Raw genomic sequence first — 22,086 nt, forward strand, 5'->3', positions numbered from 1 at the left:
GCAAATTTTAAATTTAAGGTTAAAATAAATAGCCAAACTGCAAAATATAATTTTTAAAAAAAAAATTATTTTTTGAGTCAGCTATGCTGTTATTTTAGTTACTCTGGATTTAAAATCTATTTTAATCCACTTTGAATTCTCACTTTATTAAATAGCCTTGTAAGTGTTTGCCTAGCTCAATAACATTCACAAACCCCACAAGAATGTTTGAAACGTCAGGTTCTACAGAATTGTGTTTATCAGATGGTTATTAAATAAACGGAGGATTGCTGGGAATTCAAAGTGAATTTCCACCCAAAGGCAAAACGGCTGAACTAGAAATCTTCTCTAAGTCACCCATAGCCCCAGTTCATCTTCTTAATTCTCCAATTCGCTGTAAGTAACACAGAATTTCCAACAATTACGGTATCACCGTGAATAACCCAGACAGTATGTATAGAACAGGAAACAATCCAATCAGAATGACAAGCAAATATATAACTCAGGAGAGGTGCTCGATTCACTTACACCATGCCTCCTATTAATTGAATAATCGTTTGGCAGGCTATGTTAATTTATTAATGTTGTCAGACCTGTTTTTATTGATCTATTAGTTAGGCTATAGCAAATTGAGGTGATAAAATTTAATAGAGGCTTGTAGAGACTGGTTTGCATGCTCCAGTTTGTCATAATTCTAGCTCGTTACATCCTGAAATGGCAACTGATAATGTCTTTTTTTATTTTTTTAAGATGAAATAAATTTATGTGGTAATATTAATAGGAACTTTCCTTCTGCGGAAAATGAATGCTTACCAGTAGGCCTGTATTAGGTGTTACTTCTTTATTGCACTTGGTTAAATACCATCACTTTTTATTGCCCTTGGACGTGGCAAACCGTAAGATTCCATAATTTAGGTCCCCCTCCAAGTCCAGCTCTGTGAGTGTGTGTGTGTGTGTGTGTGTGCGTGTGTGTGTGTGTGTGTGTGTGTGTCAAACTAATGAAAGATTTGTTGTAATATTTAACTCAGTTTTCTGAAAAGACATGGACGTTTAGCTCATTAAAGGAATCCCTGCACGTTGATGTGGTTCAGCTGTGATTGTGTTGATAGATGAAACAAGCAATTTAAGGCCAAAATAGCCAAACTGGGCACAAATTTGAAACTTTGAAGATGATAGATCTTTTTGTTGTACTCTATTACAGTCTATATTTTGTAACTCAACAGAACTTCTTGTTTAAGAACAAACGTTCATTTAACGTAATATCCAAGTTTTGCCTGTAAAATGTACATGGTACCTGTCGCGTTTTGGACAAAAACACATTTACTCTGGTTATTTGTTAGCCCGTCAACTTATAATTCAGATAAAGGGGAATGTTTAAACACTGGCAGAGTTTCTTTTAACCCTATATAAGCAAATCATGGAATGATCAGTTCGTTCAAACTGATCACAAATTAATTGAAACTTGCAAATTGAATACAGTTGTTCTGGTGCTGTCTTATCTGAAGTGGTTAAACTGCTTACAAGTGGTTTAACCCCAGCATTGTGAAGATGGCGCATGTCTGTTTGGCCCCCTACCCCAAACTGTCAGTGGCAGCCAAGGTGAGGCTTTCTTATTCAAATCTTGGACATCACCAGAAAGCAGGGTGCAGAGCAGACTGGGACCTCCTTCCCAACTTTGGGAATAAACCATTTGTAAGAGCTTTAGCTCCTGGCACCATAACAATTTAAATGAGATTAAGCTTTATGGTGCCCAAGTTATGGTGTTATGGTGCCCAACGTGTTCCTTCAATTTTTAGTGTGTGTGTGTGTGTGTATGTGTATGTGTATAAATGTGTTTATCATTTAGCATAAACCTAAATTACGGTACTTATACATTAAAAGGTGACATATTGGGAATTCAAAGAGAATTTCATATTTTTGACGAGAAGCATTGAGATTTTGAGCTTTGCCTCTTTTCCCGCAGGGACTTGCCCCCATGAAGACACGCAATTGAAACCCTGGAATCCTGGACACAATCAGGAGAATCACATGATCATTGACGGGAAACAAAATCTTCTTCTAATGTCCTCTGCAACTGTACACTCCATACACATCACGGCAGGAGGTAAGGCAGATTCTTGTGTCATCGTTACGGTTAACAAACGCATCCCAAAAGACAAATAGTTTACCAGCCAAATTCTGATTTATCCATTTTATTTAGATGACTGTATCTCATACTAACATCTTTAATCCATTCTGTGAAGCTAGTAGCTGCTGTGACCAATCATGTTCAGCTGCAGTTATTCTGTTTACAGTTCATTTTTTGTCAGTAAAGACACTTTTCACCTCTACATATATCCATATGTTCAGCCGCAGCTTGAAGCGCTTCAAAATGTTTCCAGCCCAGACTGTTTGTGTGCAATTCAAAAATAGTAACTGTTTATTTTTACATTTAATGCGCATGCAAGGAGTCATTTGTGTCTTAAAACGGTTTGATTTCTTCACTAAGCCAGGATTTGTGGTAATTTGACCCAGGAAAATGCAAATTTTAGGCAAAAGAGTAAAGCATAGTAAATAAAGTTCAATGTGTTTTTGTATCAAATAACTAGCGATGCTAATATGCTCCCAAGCTTATGAGGACAAAGTGAAGTATTTTTTTATATTTTTTTTAAATGTTTGTGCACTATGTGATAAGAAAATAATTGTGGATAACTTTTATCTTTTTTTCTCCATCTTTTACATGTATTGCATCCTTTGCAGTTGGAGAACTGTTTTGGATTATTGTTTATCTCTGATCACAGAACAAGTACAAAAAAGTGGCAATAAACTATCTTATCAGGTCACTTATCAGGTCACTTATTTGACCTTCTGAGGCACAGTGAGATAAGCCGCCTGCTAATTGCTACACTTGGCCTATGTCACCAATTGTCTTTCTGTTTTCTGTATACTGAACTACTTCTACTGTTACAGGTATACTTGTTATTAAACCTGACAACAATCCCATCGTCCTCCGTACAAGATATATACTAATAGAGAATGGTGGGGAGCTGCATATTGGGAGTGAGCAATGTCCATTCAAAGGACATTTTACCATCATCCTCTATGGAAGGTATGGAAGTTCTGAGTAAAAAATGAAAAACTGTTTTGTATTTTCCAGTCGTGAATGAGGCCTTCATAGCTTGAATTCTATTTTAGAATACATAATGAAGATAGTAGAAAGATTATTAAGATTTATGCAGAGCAATGCTTTCAGGTTATTGATAAGTGCATTATTATATACAGCACTCAGTCTCTCAGTGTGTGGTGGTTTTAAGAAAATGGGATTTGCCGTTAGGGGCAAATATTACCTTTATTCTTTTGTATATGTAAATTAGTGGATAGGCCATTAAAGCATGAAGGCAGAACTTGGATATTCCAATGTTTACATCTGCTTTTAAAAATAAGTACTTTTAGAAGTTATTATTACAAATTTCAATCATTAAAGAGACACTATTTAGTATACATACCCCATTTGAAAATACAACTAGATTGGGGGAATATCTATTTAAAGCTTGCAAAAGCTTGTTGAAGCCTTTGCAAGCCCCCCCCCCCCTCTCCCCCCCCCCCGTTCTTCCAAAGCCCAGACTTTCTGTGATTATCCAATCACAGACATTCCAGTGCAGCTCAGTGAGCAGTTTTTGAAAGGCAGGTGCTCTGAGCAATTGCTGCCTCTTGAGTTTAGCTTCACTCAGCTAAACAACCAGGAAGTAACAGGACCGGGTGTCTGATTGACAGCCAGGGGGGCCTGACAAGGGTTATTTATAAATGTTTCCCATTTCTATTGGAATCTGCACTTTTTGTAAAAAAAAATAAAAAAATAAATAAAAAGAGGACACACTTTACAGACAAAACACGTCAGCAAGCTGAAGTGCTTCATTTTATGAGGAGAATTCCTTTATATTCGTGTCTTTCAACAGCCAAGTTGATACTCCCGGCATTTAAAAGGAAGAGTCTTCTGAAAGTCTCAAGAATAACTAACATTTCATAATGAAACGTTTTTAAATAGTCTTCTTTAGGAATGATTATTTTTGTCGTGCAGTTTTTCTTCAGTGTGGGTAGAAAACAGGCTGAGGGTTAGGAAGAAAAATAAAATAATGTAATATAAAAAATCTTAGGACAGAGGGGGGGAATAATTCCTGATCCGTGGTGGTCCAATGGGAAATGCAGCTTGTCTTCACCTCCGGCTGGCACAAGGAAATACGCTCTTGTACAGTAGCAGGAGCCCTGGAAATGCCCTGGAAATACAGGCCAAGTTCTCCCTCCCCACCTTTGCTATCAGGGACTGACTGGAAAGAATGGTATTGTCTAATTTAGTGGCTGCTCTTCAGGGGAGTGCCTTGGTGCCCCTCCCCGAATCCACCCCTGTGTTCGATAAGTGTCTTTAAGAACCAGGTTGTGATGAGGGCATAGACCAGGGCCCAGGGTCTCCAAAAGGTTGAGCTTAGAACTATGCATCATTGGAATTGTAATTCTGCGTAACAATTGGAGTTGTTTGTGATAATTTTTGCTGTGTTACTAATAATAATATCATCACACTTAATTTTAAAGAGATCTTTTCTTGTGTTCATCTTTGTAGGTCAGATGATGTCAAGACACCTCATGATTACTTTGGGCATAAATACATTGGGGTGGGAAGCGGAGGAACCCTTGAAATTCATGGAGAGAAGAAAATGTCATGGACTTTCCTCAACAAAACCCTTCACCCTGGTGGCATGTCTGAGGGCGGGTACTACCTTCAGAAGAGCTGGGGGCACCGTGGTATTATTGTCCATGCAATTGACCCAAAGACAGGGGATGTGATTCATTCAGACAGGTGTGTTCATAGAATTCACAATTCCATAACAAAAGTCCATAGGAAAAATCTTGCAAAACATTGTTTTTTTTTTAATTTTATTTTAACAAGCGTTCTAGATTGCACTCAGGATGTCTCTTGCATAAATTAGTTTGTGGAAATAGGCCACATAATAGACCTAAATAAATAAATGTAAAAATACTGTAATGTTTATTTGAACACAGTTTGATGCTGGTAATCTGTAAGCTAGGACTTTAGGAGCAAGGGAGACATCTAAACAAAGTGGGTCTGTGATACATATAGACATATAATCACGTATATAGGCACATTCATTTTTCTATTTAGTGTGTGTGATTGTTTGTTTTTTTTAAATGCATATGTATGTGTTGAGAGCACAATGACAGGCGGCCACAAGGCTAGAGAGACTCCTCCACTTGCAATATATTTCTTTATATTAATTCTTCCACTTTCCATAATGGATTATGTCTCAGATTATATCCGGGGCGAGAGAAGTAAATAAAACATGTAACAATTATTGTAACATGCTTACTTGCAGATTTGATACTTACAAATCTAAAGACGAGAGCACACGCTTGGCTCACCACCTTAGATCTATCGCTGATGGCATCATACTGTCAGTGGCTGTGAATGATGAAGGTTCCCGAAATTTGGACGATTCTGCAAAGAAAGCAATGATCAGACTGGGCAGTAGAAAGTTCTTAAACATTGGTTTTAGGTGTGTATTTTATATACGTGTGTGTGCACGCGTGTGCCAAATGGGTGAGATACCACCAGTTCTTTCACCAGTAAAATATTCGGAAAAGGGTTGAGTGCTTCATCTGGATAACCATCAAATTGTATCATTTAGAACATGAGCACATCACAAATATAGACGTAATGTTTCAGCTCTGCAGAGTTTAGTGACATTGCTTAAAGGGACATGTAGCCTGAAGAAACAAACTAGATTATTACAATATATCCTTGATGACTTAATAAAGCCGCTTCTACCACACAAAGAAAGCCCAGGCGCTTGGATATATTTCCCTATTTCCTAGTATTTCGCATTGGCTGTCATATTTTGAGGACATGGGACATAAATGAGGAAACCTCTCTCAGTCGTTACATAAGCAAAAAAAAAGGCTAATTTCTTAGTATGACTTTCCATTTTAAACCACAAACTCTGTTTGATACTTGGCTAATTTTTCAATTAGGATAGTTTTGTGTTTTTATAGCATATAAAAAAAGTTACCTAATTACCTTTAACCCTTCTGACTGTTTATTCAGATAAAACCCATATAAACTTTGCACTCTCCTAGTAAGCCTTACAGTACCCATTTACAGAACGTGTAGTTTGATTCCTCGTATGATCCATCGTTTTGTCCTGCCCTGCTGGATAGCACATCTTCATGAGATCATTCAGACTTGACTGCTGAAATTACTGAGGCCACTGAGACTGAATGAATCATTTTGGCAGTGGGCATGATCCATTGCTAATGAGTGACACTTGTTGACATGTGCCCGTTACGTTTTAGAAAACAAGGCTGTCTTTCTGTTAGTGCTACAAGTCCATCCATTTATAAAGCTTCAGTGTGTTGAAGGACTGAATCCTAGTTATAAAGGATGTGTTGTGCTGTATTTTCAAGGCATCCATGGAGTTTTATCACGGTGAAGGGCGACCCATCTAGTTCTGTGGAGGACCACGTGGATTACCAAGGTACAGTGTAACACTCAATGAATCCGAAAAAATAAACATGGCTTAAACATAAACTAAATTATTTTAATTAAGCGTGAATGAAGGAAACATCTTAAAATATGTATAGCTATATATTTGTATAGATAAAATAAAATAAAAGTAATCAAATAAAAGTACGCTTTAGCCTAATCCCAAATAGTTCACCGCATTTTCATGTAGAACAAATTATTTTAATTTATGTCAGTCAAGCTTGTCCCGTACAACATTTTAGTGGTTTTGTTCAATTTATTTATTTTTTTTGCAAATTTGTATTTTTTTGCAATTTTTTTTATTGGATTTGGGTTTTCAAAAAAAGAACAAATGTAGCCAATGTGGAGTTCTGTAGAGAGAGCCATTTTGCCTTTTTTGCAATAGTCCTAATATAAAGTGCTTTCATCATTCAAATTTCTTCTATTATGATTGAGAAAGAGATCACTGTTTCCAGTTTTGGTGAAAGTTTACCAAACTTTATGCAATATTTTTCAAGCACAATCATTTATTTTTTTCTGTTTGGGAGAATTACCCCCAGGCTACCTATTAATCCTATAAAAACATGATCAATCTTCTAAATGACAAAATGTTGCTTTAAGTTATATACAACAAAATCCCCACATGCATGTATAATGAATTTGAAAAACAAACAACTCTCACATATATGGTGGCACTGTGCAAAATTACAACCGTTCTGGCAGGGAATGCCTTCACTGATTAAAACGATAGATCTGTCAATTATAACATTCCTTCAGAGATGGGTTTATTCAAAAATCTCCCTAAGACATCAAGAAAATTAGAATCATGGTAGGCCACGTTCTTGTGTCGATCAAACCTTGTTATTGGAAGTCTACAACTTTACCATTAATTAAGGAAGCACTGATTTTAGTGCTCAATAACAAAAGGTATGAACTTGCCTTGAGGCAACCCTCACCTCAAAAAGGGAATTTGCAGTTCCATTGGGACGCCTGGGAAAATGATATATGTAAAGAGTTTCTCCTGTAGATAATTCCACATGCCCTGTTACATATTGATATACAATATATTTAGACATACAATTAGTTATATCACTCTCTGTATTATACTTTGACTGGAACAAATCCACAATTTTATTATTATACATTTGGATAGTACCCATCCTCTACCCTTTTTGATAATTGTTTTAAACCTTCCCTTCTTATTTCTTCTCGTTCCTATTGTTCAATGTCGATTTTCTTTATATAACAAATTAATGTAAACATATATATATATATTTTTATACGGTTCAATAAAAATAGTTTGAAAAATAGACTGTCATTGGTACTTATGGGGTTAAGTCTCCCAATAATATTGAATACTTTCAGAATGCAACAATAGTGGCTACGTGTAGTTGGATGGACCTTTCTGTTGTACAGTTTATGCAAATGCACAGGGAATATCAGAGGATCTGATGGATCAGCCTTTAAATATAAAATAACAAGTCGTTATTTTTTAAATAATTTAATATTAGACTTATTAACCACCGGTTACTATTCAGCGTTTGTCAGTTAAACAATATATATTCTCCCTATGTTATCTACACCTCCTCCTTACTGCCAGCATTCGTATAATGGCATGTGGGTTCTATATTGAAGACCCAAAAGTTGCATGTTTATTTTTAAAGCGGCACTGTCATGCCCCTGAAAAATTAGTATTTCGTAAAGATAGAATTGTTATGAAATACTCACTTTGACTGTGTTGGAATTTCACTGAAATACCAACCCCGTCAAGAGGCATACTAAAGTGCCAGGAGCTGAAGATGACCCGCTAGAGGAAAATAGACATGCCCGCGAGAGACAGGTTCAGGTAAGTAAATCTCACCTTTACCTGCCCCCTCACGACCACCTGATCAGCAGTGATGTCATCTTTGGGCGTCTTTGTGAATTCTGCAAAGTCCCCAGATGGTAACAGTGTGTGTAGCTTTAAGTTGCAGTTGTTAAACTGCGTGGCTTCCGTTAACGCTAGATTTGAAAGAGAGTAACGGGAGCTGCTACAGTTACCAAACTGTGCTATATGCAGTTGAAGTGAGTTTTTATTTATAATGCTTCTCTAAAGTATACATTGTTGGGAACTCAAAATGTTGGTAAAAAAAATAGTTGAATGTATGCTCTTGTATGGTCTTTTCCTGTGATTTCCCAGTCAACCTGATTTTTTTTTTCTATGTACCTGTTGCAGTTGATATTTTTAAGCTGCTTCCTGAGCTATTTATATGTTTTACAGGAAGCAGAGGGCCTGCAGTGGCTAAGGTACACAAACTTTTTCGAGCTGAAAACGGTGAACAATTCAATGTTTCTTCAACCAGCGAATGGGTTCATGGTAAGAGATAAAATGTCATTTCTGCACGTTGCTCAAGTGAAAAAAAAACAAAAACATGTTTATTTTGCATGTTTATAATGTTATCACCCGTTTTGGTGGTTTGCCTTTTCATTTTATTGGAAGGTGCTATTAAAATCGAGTAGAAAAATTTCTGTTGGCATTTTCTGTTCTCCACATCCTTTAAGATCAATATTTACTCGTTGACAGCTCTTGTAATTTGAACACATGGCTCATTTATTCACTAGCGAAGCCTTTGCCTGCAGAATGCCCTCCTGGGTAGTCATACAGTTTATTCCATAAATATAGCAGATACATGTCTGAGCTGCTAGTTTGTCAAGGACAGACTTCCCTTTAAATGCTTTGCCTTATTTGCTGATCTTCACTGCTTGCGGTCTCTGAGTTTTTGCCTTGGCTAGGTACTACATCAATGTTCTCTCCCTGGTCTAACTTCATTATCGGAGGCATTTATTACTTACCCTGAAATGTCACTTGCTATTTTTGATCACTGAAAAGTATCTTCTATGTTTTTGTTGGCTCTAGAATGTATCTTCTGATTCAAGAGGCAGAACTTTAGCTTTAATTATCAAAGCTCTTGCATAATCGTCATCCTGTACATGTCCTTTTTACAGTGACCCTGACATTAAACAGCTCACCAAATCTTACAGAAAAATGTTTTGTCCCTTAAAAATATCATAGCCAGTAGTACTTATTGGTGTTATATGTTCACCTATCAATTCATCAAAATTACACACAATAACTAATGTGGATATAAAAAAAAAGTCTATGCCAAACTAATAAAATATATTTTGAGAGGTCCTGAAGCTAACCTTGAAGAATCTTAATAAGTACAACAAAGTGAGGTCCACATATTTGAACAATACTCGCAGTATTCTACAAAGGGTTACTCCATCCACCATGACCACTTCAGTGATTTGAAGTGGTCATGGTGTTAGGACTCAGTATGTGCAGTGTTTTAGCTTGAGATATTTGTAAGTGTGTGCTGGGAGCAAGTTGCACCCGCAGCTCATGTGACTTTGCAGTCCAGAACTCTGGTGCGGGAGAGCTGCGCCGGGGCAGCGCCTGGCACAGGATTTTTAGGCAAGTAAAACATTTTATTTTTTTGTTGTTGCAGGTTTTACTACAAATTGACAGGGGAGACCTTCTCCCAAGTGCCAACATGGCACTTTACACAGCAAACCTCTCGAAAGGGTTATATTAACCCTTTAACTCCACCACCACCGCTGGTAGCCTAGTAATTGTAACCTCTGATGTTTTTAACCTGGTTAAAGTTTCATCGTGGCGTGTTGTTTTAGCTTATGAAACCAATAAGTGTATTTCAGTTTAAAGTTCACTTTTTAGAAAAATAAGTTTATTCAATTTGGAGTAATTGCTTAAAATTCTAGACTTTATCTATATGCTTTTTTTTCCCCTTTTGTTTTACTTGCAAATGAACAGACAAATCTTTCTCTTTTATTCCAGATGTGGAATGGACTGAATGGTTTGACAAATATGAAAAATCAAGACACAGAGACTGGGAAAAGTTGTCTGAATTTAAAGCAGCGTATACTGGAAAAATCTGCACAAACCCTATTGATATACAGGTATGTAATGATACCAATTTGTAAAACGCACAGACATATTGTCACAGTACGGTACTGCACAATGCAATACACATACAAACTGAAATAGAATTCTTTTGATTTGGAAATACATCTGATACATTAACAGTAAGATGTGTTACTTGCAAATGCAATCACGTGGGAGTATGGTATTACTCTTAATCATACATGCTTTTTTTTATATGACATCACACTGTAAATCAGGCAGCATGTAGCCCATCTCATTACAAGCATTTGCATTCTCAGTAGGGATATTATGCAGTGGCTACATGTCATCAATGTCGTTATCAGAATCTAGAGATTCTTATGTGTTGAAGGGGCAGTGCCTCAGTCTTACGATCTCTTTAGGTTGGAGATTGGGCTAAGTGCCATCATCAAAGGACCTCACAGTGAGACCAAATGAGATGATTTGGAAATCCTATTTGGTTTATCAACCGGGAAGTCCATATCTCAGATTATTTAATAAATTGTTAAACAAAGGCCTCATTGTAGGTGAGCAGAAACACAGGACATTAGCTGCATCATTTCCACAAATATTAAGCTGTGATTCATGAATTAAAATACACACAGGATGCCTGAACTTGTTGTGCTGAGAGGAAGGATCATTATGACTGCGATGGTCCTAAAGTGTAATAAAAATGTTATTATCTGATAAAGTGTAAGCAGAACGGTATCCAACCAAAAATTGTCTCTTTATACAAATCAAATATTTTCTAAGAAATCCATCAACAGATGTGTCTGGCAAGTCTTATTAAAACATAAATGAAAATTTATGTTAAGATCGAGAAGAGATAATGTCGTTTTTCAATAACTGTTTTTGTAGGACATTAACTTACTGTATGGAAAGCTAAATCCAGAATGGGATAGGCATGCCACAGAAAGGAAAATACAGCCTCTAGTAACCCTTGTGGACTGCAATTCACAAGACGTACAGCCAGCTAGAATTAGGCCCAGAGTATATATTGGCTTGTGCACTTTCAAAGCAGGGGTATGAAGTGATGTCTCTTTGTGTTCTGTGTGTCAGTGATCTTCACTGCATTTTAATACTTACATATACAAATTATACCGAGAGACACAAAATGCATAATATGTTTGTAGTTATAATTGTGTTTTGTTTTGCTTTTTTGTTGTTTTTACTATTTTTATATGTGTAAAAATGTCCACAGGCGTTGATGTATACATCACTTTTTCCATGTTAAAGCTCAAGTACAAAAATAAGAATTTATAGTTTAAATTGTATGCAATTCCAAGGAAGAAACAGAAACCACAGGCATTCGTGGAAGACTCTGACGTCTTGTTGAGAAATGCTTCTGTTTCCTGGACCATACGAGCAAATAGAGAGGATTAAATCAGCTGAAAAAATGCCTGGCAAATAAAGTAGTCTGTAGGTTTGTCCGCAAAGAAGACCATTATGTTTTTTTCTATGTGGTAATTGCATCAATGTGACACTGAGCAATAATTTGCATTGCCAAGGTCAAAGCATTGACTGAGTTAAAATCTGTTCTTTTTCTGCAGGTCACAACAGTTGATGGAACCAATATACCAACACAGGTTTTCTACAAGGGGGGGCATGATTATAGGTTTGAGTGCCGTCAGAATGACCAGGTTCATGCTCCATGCCCTAACTACAAGGTCCGATTTCTTTGTGGAAAGCCTGGTATGTGGTCAATGTTTAATAACATTTTATTATTTTTCTGCTAACTTATTCTTTAATATATTTAGCAAACCTGTTTAATACATATGGTTAGAACATTTTTAGAACTTTTAAAAATATGGATAACAGATGATAAAGATAACAGTATTATTGAATCACAATGGGATAAAAATGTCAGGTTCTTCGCTACTATACAGGCATTCAAGTTACTCATCATTAAAAGCCTGGAGAGTCCATGACACTCACCCGAGTCTAATTTATGCTCCCCCGGGCTCAGTTTTCACTGCCCAATGGCTTGTGGGTCAGTGGAAATTTTGAACCCTGATTTGCTATTTAAAGAAATCTTCATGAGTAACATCCTTCCTGACCATTCCGGTCACATTTGTATAGGGTTCCAGACAGTGGAAATTAGTTACTAAGACAGTAACCTATTATTGTGATGCCTGCCCAGAGTCTCTACTACTTCAGAGTGTTAATATGAGTTTTCTGTGACAGACTGGCATGTGTAGAAGGTAAACTATAATGGAGCCAAACCATAATTATTCTTATAAGTTGTCACCTAAGACTAAAGTGGTGGGATGTAATATTATTCTTAGTTGCCACTTAGCATTCAGTGGGCATGCAGCCTCCCCAAATGTTATCCTCTGCCCGCATGCGGGTCCTGCAATATATATCCAAGTGCATCATGCAAATAGGACAAATACAAATGAAAGATGATATGTTTCGTTTGAAAGGCTACACAAAATGCCGTACATATTTTTATAATTTAATCCACAATGCATCAGAATTTTTGTCATTTCTACTATGCTCATTTTTGCAATTTCATTCTATTCTTCATGTAGTTGTTGTTCGAGAGGTGCTCTATAAGCAGTGGCATGGCCAAAGTGATGAATCAAAACCATTCCATCGTGCAACACCATGTCCTATGAATCCCTTACAAAATGAACCAATACACAGTATATACTTGAACATGGTGGTACTGTTTATATAGAGCTAAGAAGGGGATGGCGTGGGTCCTAGAGTTGTCAAACAGCTTCATATAGCATAGAGCACATGATTGATCCTGCATAGATTGCATGTACAGTGAGGGGGAAAAGTATTTGATGCCCTGCTAATTTTGAATTTTTGCCCACTGACAAAGATATGATCAGTCTATCATTTTAATGGTAGGTGTATTTTAACAGTGAGAGACAAAATAACAAAACAAAAATCAGAAAAAGCGCATGTCAAAAAAAGTTATACATTTATTTGCATGCCAACGAGTGAAATAAATATTTGACCCCTTTGACTTACTACTTAGTGGCAAAACCCTTGTTGGCAATCACAGAGGTCAGACGTTTCTTGTAGTTGGCCTCCAGGTTTGCACACATCTCAGGAGGGATTTTGTCCAACTCCTCTTCGCAGATCCTCTCCAAGTGTGTTTTGGGTCATTGTCATGCTGGAATACCCATCCACAACCCATTTTCAAGGCCCTGGAGGAGGGAAGGAGGTTCTCACCCAAGATTTGACTGTACATGGCCCTGTCCATCATCCCTTTGATGTGGAGCAGTTGTCCTGTCCCCTTAGCAGAAAAACACCCCCAAAACATAATGTTTTACCCTCCATGTTTGACAGTGGGGATTGTGTTCTTGGGTTAATAGACAGCATTCCTCCTCTTCCAAACACGGCGAGTTGAGTTAATGCCCAAGTGCTCGATTTTGGTCTCTTCTGATCACAACACTTTCACCCAGTTCATCCAGAACTGGATGAATCATTCAGATGTTCATTGTCAAAATTCAGACAGGCCTGTACATGAGCTTTCTTGAGCAGGGGGACCTTGCGGGCGCTGCAGGATTTCAGTCCTTCACCGCGTAGTGTATTACCAATTGTTTTCTTGGTGACTATGGTCCCAGCTACCTTGAGATCATTAACAAGATCCTTCCATGTAGTTCTGGGGGATCTTACCGTTCTCATGATCTTGCACGGAGCATCAGACCGAGGGAGACTGACAGTTATTTTGTGTTTCTTCCATTTGCGAATAATCGCACCAATTGTTGTCACCTTCTCACCAAGGTCTTGTAGCTCCTTCCAGCCTTGTGTAGGTCTACAATCTTGTCCCTGACATCCTTGGACAGCTCTTTGGTCTTGGCCATGGTGGAGAGCTTGGAATCTGATTCATTGATTGCTTCTGTGGACAGGTGTCTTTTATACAGGTAACAAGCTGAGATTAGGAGCACTCCCTTTAAGAGAGTGCTCCTAATCTCAGCTCGTCACCTGTATAAAAAACACCTGGGAGCCAGAAATCTTGCTGATTGATAGGAGATCAAATACTTATTTCACTCATTGACATGCAAATCAATTTATAACTTTTTTGACATGCGTTTTTCTGGATCTATCTGTTTGTTCTTCGGTCTCTCACTGTTAAAATACATCTACCATTAAAATTATAGACTGATCATTCCTTTGTCAGTGGACAAACGTTTAAAATCAGCAGGGGATCAAATACTATTTTCCCTCACTGCAGTAGAGGTTCTAAGTGAGGATTTCCTTTCACATTTTATATAAGTATCCATGATATTTGTCCCTAACATATAGAAATATGCCCCTTCTTGTTTAATACCAGAAAGAATAATCTGCACTACATAAATATTATGTTGGACTGCTTTGTCTATCACGTCTTTTTAACTAATTAAACAACAAAATTAGTGTGGGAAAAACAAACATCACAAAAATGACTTAATTGGTAGCTTTCATGCTTTAACCCCTTAAGGACCAAACTTCTGGAATAAAAGGGAATCATGACATGTCACACATGTCATGTGTCCTTAAGGGGTTAAGTCAATTTGTGTCAGTAAATCTACGTTAATCAGAACCAGGGCTGGGGTGAGCACTGTTTATAGCACATCCACTATATCATTAGAAAGGGTAGTGGAGCCACGGGTACTTTTTCAATCTATTTTTGGAAAACATTTTTCTTTAAAATTGGCACTGTGCACAGCTGTCAACTGCTTGATATCTAACACATGTTTAAACTAAATTGATATACATATATATATTCACAATGAATTTGCTATGCGTGTGACTGTGATTGTTATACCAAGGAATCTAGTGGTGATGGTATAACTTGGAGTGAACATATTATTCCATTTTACACTAAGCAAGACCATGTGGCTTTACTTTGTGATCCAGTAGAGATATGGTTGCCATCTTGATTTGGGATTTTCCCTTTGCAAACATTTGTATTAGATCGCAGCATCACCATGTGTAATCATGCACTTAGTTCTTTAACAAAAACATAGTACTTTGTTAATATACAAGGCCTTATATGGAACCAACAAATAGCTAATATACAAAACATTTCCAATCAACTCCTGGTTTTTCTGCTGGACGCTATTCATATTTTTGTTCCAAATGGGCAATGATCTATATTAGCATAAAATCAACAACAATTTCATCTTTGATCGTTCTAATGCACATAACGCACTCAGAAGTGTTAAAACAACTGCTGAGGTCAGGCGACTGGCAGTGATAAGGACACGTTGGAGATGGAATCTTCTGTGGGCCAGTCACTAAAGTGTCAATTGGTGGGAATAGAAAGTGAATTTAAAATTGTAGGCAATGTTTTCAGTCCAGCTATATTACTCTAAAATGTTTCATTCCGTTTATATTCCCTTTGTATTCCCGGCAATTCACACATTAGTCCAGGGCTCAAAATGTCCTCTCTCCTCTAGCCAGTGGTGAGTGAAACTGTAGCCTGGCAAGTAGAACTTCACCCCTGGTGAGTAATATCATGAACTCTCCAGGCTTCCAAGGGTGACTAACTTTTTACGACCTGTCTGGTAGCACAGGACTTGCAATTTCAATTCATGAATAGTCCTGTTCTCTTTTTTCTCCTATGAATTGCATTAATTGTTTTTTAGAACAGTTACACAAAAAACTGCAAATGTTTCAACGCAGTACAGATCGCTGCTTTATATATTGCACTGTTTTCTCAACTCCTAATGAATTGCTATGCTCCTTATATTTAATAGTGAAGCCCAGGCTGACTGTGACTATAGATACCAATGTAAACAGCACCATCCTGCACCTGGCTGACGATGCTCAGTCCTGGAGAGCTGGGGACACTGTTGTTGTGGCCAGTACAGATTACTCCATGTACCAGGCTGAGGAGTTTCGGATACTGCCTTGTAGGGCCTGTTCTCCCAATCAAGTCAAAGTGGAAGGTAAGCTTGTTTCTATGCATGTGTTTCCTTGAATTGCCTCTAGCCATTCCATTCTACTTGTCTGTTTCTATAAGGCAGGTGACCAACACCAAACCAGATGTGCCTGTATTTGATATTTTTTTAATTTGGCTTTCCTTAATAAACCCAGAGCTATTGTTGCATTTCACTCTCCATGGAATTCTCATTTCTAGTATTTGATTTTATGCTAAAAGCCGTTACTTTTTTTGTTATTAATGATTATCAGTTGTATTATGGAGTATAATATTTCCATTGGTAATCAGTAGTTCATGGCGGATCCCTGATAGTCTTTCACGCTCTAAACCTTAGGCGTAACTACAGCCATGATGTATTGCTACTGGCTGTTTATATCAAATCAGGGAGATTGGATTTGAGCAAGGTTTTTTATTGACGGGCACTCAAATTTGTAGGCTGAAACGTTTTGCATAGGGAGATTATATATACGACTTGCCGGTGACATCACTGAATTAGACATTTCAGACAAATACATTGTTAAATGAAAACTGCATAATGGTTTTTGTTTTTAAGTTGCTGTTGTGGGCCTGTATTTTATTTATTTTCTGCCCCAGACCTTCCTTTGTCTAAATATATTACTGGAAAATGGGGAAATTTCGATAACCACATTGCATTAGACCAGCTATACTTATTCCTCTAACGATGAGAACTCTGGATAAGTAAAATAACATTCTTCAGCATTTAAACATTAACTAAAGCACCTTTATCTTTGGTACAAGAACACCTCAGGGGGCATTGGCCTACATGTAACATTGTATTAGCATAATTATATCCACCCGATGGGACTGCGATCACACAGCAAAAGGAAAGCTTGGACAATTCTCAAAGAAAATAATGCGGTCGGGAAAGTGTAACCTTATGAAGATACTAAGCAAGGCATTAAAAGAAAGCAAAGCAGGGGAAAAGGTTCAGCCAGAGTGGCATAGAGACTGTGTGTGCGAGAGGTCATGGAACAAAAATGTATTTTTGTACAGAGAAACAGCAATCCATTATCTAGAATCCTTTTCTGGTTTCTCTTTTTTAGAGCAAGCGGGATTCTCTGATTACAAAACATTCTAATCCACTTTTTATCTTTCTATATGTAGGAGGAAAAATGAATCAATATTTACATACAATATAGTGATAGTGTACTAACAGACGCTGCGAGCTATGAGTTGCCAGACAGATTTAACATGTCAAGTAGAGATCTGTGCAAAGCTTTTAGTTCTAGCTCGGATGAGTATTTAAGTAGCTAAATCATCAACTCAACATGGGCTAGCTTCAATAACATAGTAAAGAGCTGAGGATTTTGCTACTGAAAATTCATCTGTGATTGAAAAAACACATTCAGGATTATTTATTAAAGCGTGGATTGTCAGGAATTGAAAAGTGATTTAAAATATTAGCCCAAAATATGCAAGCTGGAACGAAAGCTGTCTTAGACATGGCTATTCTGGCCTCAAATTTTATATTCACTTTAAATTACTGACAATTCATACTTTATTGAATAACCCTTTGTTTTATTAAGAATATCCGTGCAAGGGTGCTATGAATGAATAGCTCGTTCTGATTCCGTGCTGTCTGTTTCGTGGGATTTGGTTCCAAAAATCCAAGTTTAGATTGGGACAGCATAAAACTACTGTAAAATATATTCTCTCCAGCAAGGGTGAGAATTCTAGAGGATTCCTGTAATTTGGGCTGTTGCTGCTTAACTCCCGTCTCCTGTGATTCAGGTTATGGTGATTAATGGAACAGTATAGTGTTAGGAATACAAACATGGATTCCTATCACTATAGTGTTAGACCAGCTATTTGGGTCCCACCTCCTCCTCCCAGAATGGAATAAAAAGTTATTTAAACTTACCTATTCTCCATCTCCGCCTGGTCTAGCCACAGCTGGCTGCCCCGGACCTCCATGGCCGAGGAAAGCATTGGGACCATAGGCGTGCGCACGGGGTGTGCCGGGTGTGCCTGGGCACACCCTAATCCCCGCGGCACGCCTATGTATTGAGACCGGCAGGGGAGATCTCAGGATCTCCCCTGCCGGCTCATGCAGAGCTGGCGCTATCCGAGCGCCGGCTCTGCTCTCAGCCTCCCCTCACCGGCTCACAGGCAGTGAGGGAGGCAGGAGAGGACCGGCGGAGCTCTTGCCAGCAGCTCCGCCGGGTTCCTCTCGCGAGATCTGAGCGTTGCCGCGGCAACGCTCAGATCTCGCGTGAGTGAACTCTAGCCCTGCGGGGCTAGAGTTCACTCTCCACTGGACCACCAGGGATGGATGGCAGCCGCAGGATCCCCCCTCCCAGGCATAAGGTAAGAAGGGAGGGGGGATAACTGATCTGCCCCCACCTCCACTGGACCACCAGGGAAAGCAGCAAGGAAAGATCCCCCCTCCCTACATAAAGTAAGAAGGGAGGGGGGATATTAAGTAATGTACCCCCACTTCCACCCCCCAACAATCACTCACACACACACATACACAGCACCCACACACACATACAGCACCCATAGACATACACACACACACACACATACACAGCACCCACAGACATACACAGCACCCACAGACATACACAGCACCCACACACATACAGCACCCACACACATACACAGCACCTATACACATACACAGCACCTATACACATACACAGCACCAAAACACATACAGCACCCACACACATACACAGCACCTACACACATACACAGCACCTACACACATACACAGCACCTACACACATACAGCACCCACACACATACAGCACCCACAGACATACACATCATCCACACACATACACAGCACCAACACACATACACAGCACCAACACACAGAGCACCCTCACAAACACACAGCACTCTCACACTCATTACACAAACAGCACCCTCACAAACACAAACAGGACCCTAACAAACACACACACAGCACACTACCAGTACCCTCACACACAAACAGCACCCTCACACACAGTACATTTACAGCACCCTCACAAGTGCAGACACACACAAACAGCACCCTGACACACAGTACATTCACAGCACCCTCACAAGCACGCACACACAAACACCCTCACCCACATAGTACACTACCAGCACCCTCACACACACATCACACTAACAGCACCCTCACACAGCACACACACAGCTTTGTGTGTGTGTGTGTATATATATCTATATATATATATCTATATATACATACATATATATATATATATATATATACGCCGCGTGTACTTGTGCTTTAGGGTGCACACCCTGATGCAATGGGCTGCGCACGCCTATGATTGGGACGCTATTGCGTCAATACATCTCTATGGGGAGCGTTTGGTATTCAGCACTGAAATAAGAGGCATCTTTGGTCGCCATCGGAATAACCCAGTCAGTGCTTGCTGTGAAAGGGTTACTCATCTGACCCCAGAAGAGCTCTCTCAGCTCTAAAACTCAGGAAACCAATTACAAATTGCTTTTGCAGTGTTATCAGACTCCGTGGCTACTTCACAAGAACTGCTGGAGGGCTGTTGGCAATGCTAAGGTGGGCTTGGCACTGCACCGCACATTTGGTGGAGTTGTCCCCGTATTACTATGTTCTGGAGATGCATACTCTCAGCTATTACTAAAATATTTAGCTCAGAACTTCCATTCTAGCCGGAATGTATATGTTGCTCTGGTTGATTCCCATGTCAATCTCAGGGTACAAAAAGAATCACTAACAAAACACCTGCTTAACACTGCCAAAGACCTTATACCCCACTATTGGAAATCCGCTGTGGTAGAGTTTTCACTCTTTCTCCACTTTCTGACTACATCTAGACTTAAAGGAACACTATAGCACAAGGCATACAAGTCTGTATTCCTAATTAAATAATGTCCCTGTCTCTCACTCCCCCCCTGGTGTATGAATGTGTAAAAAAAACTATTTACTTACCTGCAATCAGCATCTTCACATAGAGGTGTTTTGACACAATACATCTCCATGGGGAGCGTTCACAATGGAGACACTGTCTTTGCAGGACCACATCCAGGAAGTCACTTTTGTGGTTGTTTGAGTGGCAGCCACTAGAGGTGGTGTTAGGCAACAATGTAAACACTGCCTTTTCTTTATTTTAGAATGCATTGTTATATTTCCTGCTAATACAATCTTATGATATTTTCTTTTTTCTGACAAGGGCTAATCATCACCTCTATAGTGTTTGCATATGCAGAACATAATTTATTAATAGGCAATGTATTTATCGTGTCCCGTAAATGAAAAAAAAATACATATTTCCTGAAGCACTAACATACCTCAGCTGCATTGCATAGTCTCTATAAACATATACAGATGTAAAATATATTCCACTCCTAAATAGTTTTTGATGGAATGTGTAGTATGGCTATTATGCTCTGTATTTGACAGATTATTATTAATATTTCTATAGTGGAAACAAATTCTAGTGCATAGGGAATTGCTAGACTCTGTTTGACAGGCAGAAACAACCTGATATTAAGTGTTGCGAAGGTCCTGTTTAAAAATATAAATGAGCCTTTTTTTAAAAACTTTTTTTTTGTCTTTAGACCCCGTCTGCTATTTTTTTTCTTCTTTTTTTTTGTTGCGACAGACAAACATTGGAAATAAGTTGCTGTCTGCAGATCTGTGAGACATATTGCTAAATTCCGTCTGAGATTTCAAAAGCAACTAGAGAATAGGCCAGTGATGCTACTTACTAAGCAGTGGTGAAAGATCCAACATTGATTTAAATACACAACTTTGGGGTGTATTCACTAACCAGTGAACTCATTGTACAGCGCTATGGAATCTGATGGCGCCATATAAATAATAAAATAATAATAATTGTAGAGAATTTACTGGGGATTGAAATATTATCCAGCACTGCCCTCTTGTAAGCTTGACTAAATTTGCAATTCCTTTTAGAACCTTTTACAGTTTCCTATAGTGGTTAAGTCTCTTTGTATAATGACATATTATAGCTGTTGACAGGTTTTGCTATAGAGCAATGCTATGGTGTGGGTGGTCTTCCTGAGCTACATGTCCTGCACATTGTGCTAGCATTCCTAGTGTTAAAACCAGTTAGAGAAGTATTAATAACATATTGTATTTTATATAACATGCTGCTCAGGATTGTTCCATCTCTATACCTGCGGGGCATTCCATTCCAGTGAGTTTCATGACCCTTTGAAACTTCCATCGCTTTAACTATTAGTGCGCCAGATTACGTACTTAGCATTCTTGCTTTTCATTGGAGATAATCCCTCTCCCTGTGCTATTGGTATGTTCTTCAACCTCCAACCAACCTGATTTTGCCAGTTTGTGTGATTTTATTTATTTATTGCACTGAAGCCCTGTCCTGTCCTCTTATCTGATGAAAAAGATGTTTTGCTTATGGGGACCACGTTTCCGGACAGCTCAGTGTTATCCCTGCCTCCTTACAGTGCAATATATCCTACCCTGAGGCATTCCTAGTGACATTAGGACATATGCATCTTATAGCTTAAATCCTACCAGAGTGGAATGTATGGGTTCTATGCTGTTTATTTATGGAAATGAGTTATTTTATTGAAGGAACTAATTTCCCGCTTGGAATTAAGGTATATACATCTAGTTAAACAGGTCAGCAGTGCAGCATTCTTTCAGTTGCTATGTGACATTCCCCATGATGCTTTTAAATGAGCATAGCTTAAACTTCAACTATCACCACCGCAGTTCCAAAAAATCATCTGTAAAAAAAGGGTTAACTGATGTGTCGTTGAGGAACCTCCTGAATG

General features: G+C 38.5%; 1 protein-coding gene across 3 annotated transcripts in view; it reads left to right on the plus strand.

The window, feature by feature from the left end:
• Positions 1-22,086, plus strand: part of CEMIP (cell migration inducing hyaluronidase 1) — a 119,062-nt gene that overhangs the window by 53,731 nt on the left and 43,245 nt on the right. For all 3 annotated transcript variants that reach the window (XM_063448907.1, XM_063448908.1, XM_063448909.1), the window contains exons 3-11: positions 1,943-2,083; positions 2,929-3,067; positions 4,574-4,810; positions 5,346-5,525; positions 6,433-6,503; positions 8,751-8,846; positions 10,326-10,447; positions 11,981-12,122; positions 16,130-16,321. In XM_063448907.1, coding sequence (XP_063304977.1) covers positions 1,943-2,083; positions 2,929-3,067; positions 4,574-4,810; positions 5,346-5,525; positions 6,433-6,503; positions 8,751-8,846; positions 10,326-10,447; positions 11,981-12,122; positions 16,130-16,321 — 1,320 coding nt within the window. The remainder of the gene's footprint in view (positions 1-1,942; positions 2,084-2,928; positions 3,068-4,573; positions 4,811-5,345; positions 5,526-6,432; positions 6,504-8,750; positions 8,847-10,325; positions 10,448-11,980; positions 12,123-16,129; positions 16,322-22,086) is intronic.

This window comes from Pelobates fuscus, chromosome 3 (genome assembly GCF_036172605.1).
Source record: "Pelobates fuscus isolate aPelFus1 chromosome 3, aPelFus1.pri, whole genome shotgun sequence".
Taxonomy (NCBI): Eukaryota; Metazoa; Chordata; class Amphibia; order Anura; family Pelobatidae; genus Pelobates; species Pelobates fuscus.